The sequence below is a fragment of the Etheostoma spectabile genome, chromosome 20 (genome assembly GCF_008692095.1).
Source record: "Etheostoma spectabile isolate EspeVRDwgs_2016 chromosome 20, UIUC_Espe_1.0, whole genome shotgun sequence".
Classification (NCBI taxonomy): Eukaryota; Metazoa; Chordata; class Actinopteri; order Perciformes; family Percidae; genus Etheostoma; species Etheostoma spectabile.
The window spans coordinates 19,794,641-19,796,763 of record NC_045752.1 but is presented as its reverse complement, the minus strand read 5'-3'; the positions used below and the strand labels follow the sequence as shown (position 1 = coordinate 19,796,763).

At 40.3% G+C, this 2,123-nt stretch overlaps 1 protein-coding gene across 1 annotated transcript in view; it reads right to left on the bottom strand.

Moving 5' to 3' along the window:
* rragd (ras-related GTP binding D) overlaps positions 1-2,123 on the bottom strand; it is a 32,725-nt gene that overhangs the window by 18,552 nt on the left and 12,050 nt on the right. Inside the window, exon 5 of the mRNA XM_032499826.1 lies at positions 291-433. Coding sequence (XP_032355717.1) covers positions 291-433 — 143 coding nt within the window. The remainder of the gene's footprint in view (positions 1-290; positions 434-2,123) is intronic.

Here is a 2,123-nt window from a genome sequence, read left to right as displayed (position 1 = left end):
CCCATGGAAAGGCGCCCCGAGCAGTTGGGGGTTTGGTGCCTTGCTCAAGAGCAGCTTGACAGTGCCCAGGGGTTGATCTGGCACCTCCTGGGCCAGGGGGTGGCACTATACTGTCTGTACGGGGACGTGAACCAGTGACCCTCCGGTTCTCAACCTAACTCCCTACGGACAGACCTACCGCCACCCCCAATTAGGAGGCCAACTGACACCATTTCTGATGGAGCGGCAATAATGTGTTATGTTTTGTGACATAATGGATGTTTTTGCTCAGTTACAGTCTGTTGGCTTACCCGTAGATGCAGGAGATGTCAATGACCACATCGATCATGTCACAACACAGCTCATACGTCTGCATATCCACTGGACTGCTGTCTGTGGCGATGTAGATCTTACTGACCACGTCGAACAGGAAGGCCTTCTCAACGCCTGAGTTCTGAGAGACAAAGAAGAGCATCACTTAGAGTCAATCATTCATGTTACCACAACTGAGCTCTAGTGGCCATTTAAAAGGGGTCATCTGCTGATATTTAGTTCAAAACGTATCATATCGTCCCCCCTAAGAACTGCATACAGCCTTCGAGGCGGAGCCTTGTTCATTCAAGTCAATTATATTAATAGTATCAAATCATAAAAAGAGTTATCTCAAAACACTTTATAGATAGAGTAGGTCTAGACCACACTCTATAATTTACAAGGACCCAACAGTTCTAGTTGTTCATTCATTACAATTCTCAGTAATACAAATCCTATTGTGTAGCTGTCAGGCCTTGTATGTCTAAAATTGTTGCTTTTCAGGAAAAAAAGGCTCATTTGAAAACATTTTATTGAGCTATTTTACTCAGAGAGACAAAATCAGACATCAAGTCATCTTGATCAAAATATGGAGATACAAGGTTTCTTTCTGACAGCGACAATATGTAAAAAATATTACAGCAAAATGTTTTTACATTGCCTACATCCAACCAACATAGTTTTTAGTATTTAGTTTTTAACAAGCTACAGCATGCTCCAAAACCTAAAAATCATCCCATCATGCTATAATTGGTAAAATGGGATAAAAGATACTTATACTCTAATCAGTGTTCATGTCAGCTGAACCCAGATGATTAGCGCTTTAAGCACATAGGCTTGGCATTAAATTATTTAACTAGCTATGCAAATAATGTTTTTGTTTGCTTATGTCGAGAAAGCAGGCTGCCGCACTTTGAATTATTGAAGTTGGTTTTATATCTCATGGTAGTATGTTGTATGGCACATGTTGGATTTGTGGAAATTTATTTCCGGGTTTGAAAAAAGAAGAGAGGAGGTTGTTTATCCAGTCAGAAAAACAGATGGTGTTTTTTTGGACAGCTATAGTGAAGACAGAATGATGTGTACGAATCAATACCTTCATGAAAACAAGCATTAATCCCCACATTCCCAGAAACCAGCGTATAGTCCATTTCATCGAAATGTTCCAGTACAGCTGTCATGTGGTTTAAATAAAACACCTTTCAGCCAAACAAAATATCAAAAGTAGATGGAGTCTTTGTAGAGTTACCACTGTGCACCAACACAGTTAACGTTAACCCTAGAGGGAGAAGCACTTTCTCAAAGAAAAACACATTTCTACAAAAGAATAATCTTAGGGAAACTTAAAGGTAACAGATCACTGCAGAGAAAGCTTTTTTTAATTTATTAATTACCTTATCTTAATTACTGCTTTTTCAATTAAATTCCCCTTAAGGGGAGACTGAATCATCATCTACTGTCTTAAAGGCTCGATATTCAATTAGAAGGAGAACATCTCTTATTTCGGAGTCTGCCAAAACACCATGAAAAGTTTGGATGAAATTGTGAAGTTCAAAACTTTAAATATGAGAGCTAAAACAATACGCATTGTTCTCACTCACTAGCCTGGAAATCCAGACCCAAATCCAAAAGATTAAGGGTCTGGTATTGAGTACTGAAAATTGCCCATGTCTCAAGGGGCGACACCAAGCGTGCATTTGAACATCTCCCTGCACGCAATTGGATAACGCTACGACCAATCACAACAACACACTGGGTGACGTATCCAGGGCCCCATGCGCTTAGCTACCAGCTATACACTGATGTGATTGGTGCAGCTCGGCTACAAGGGC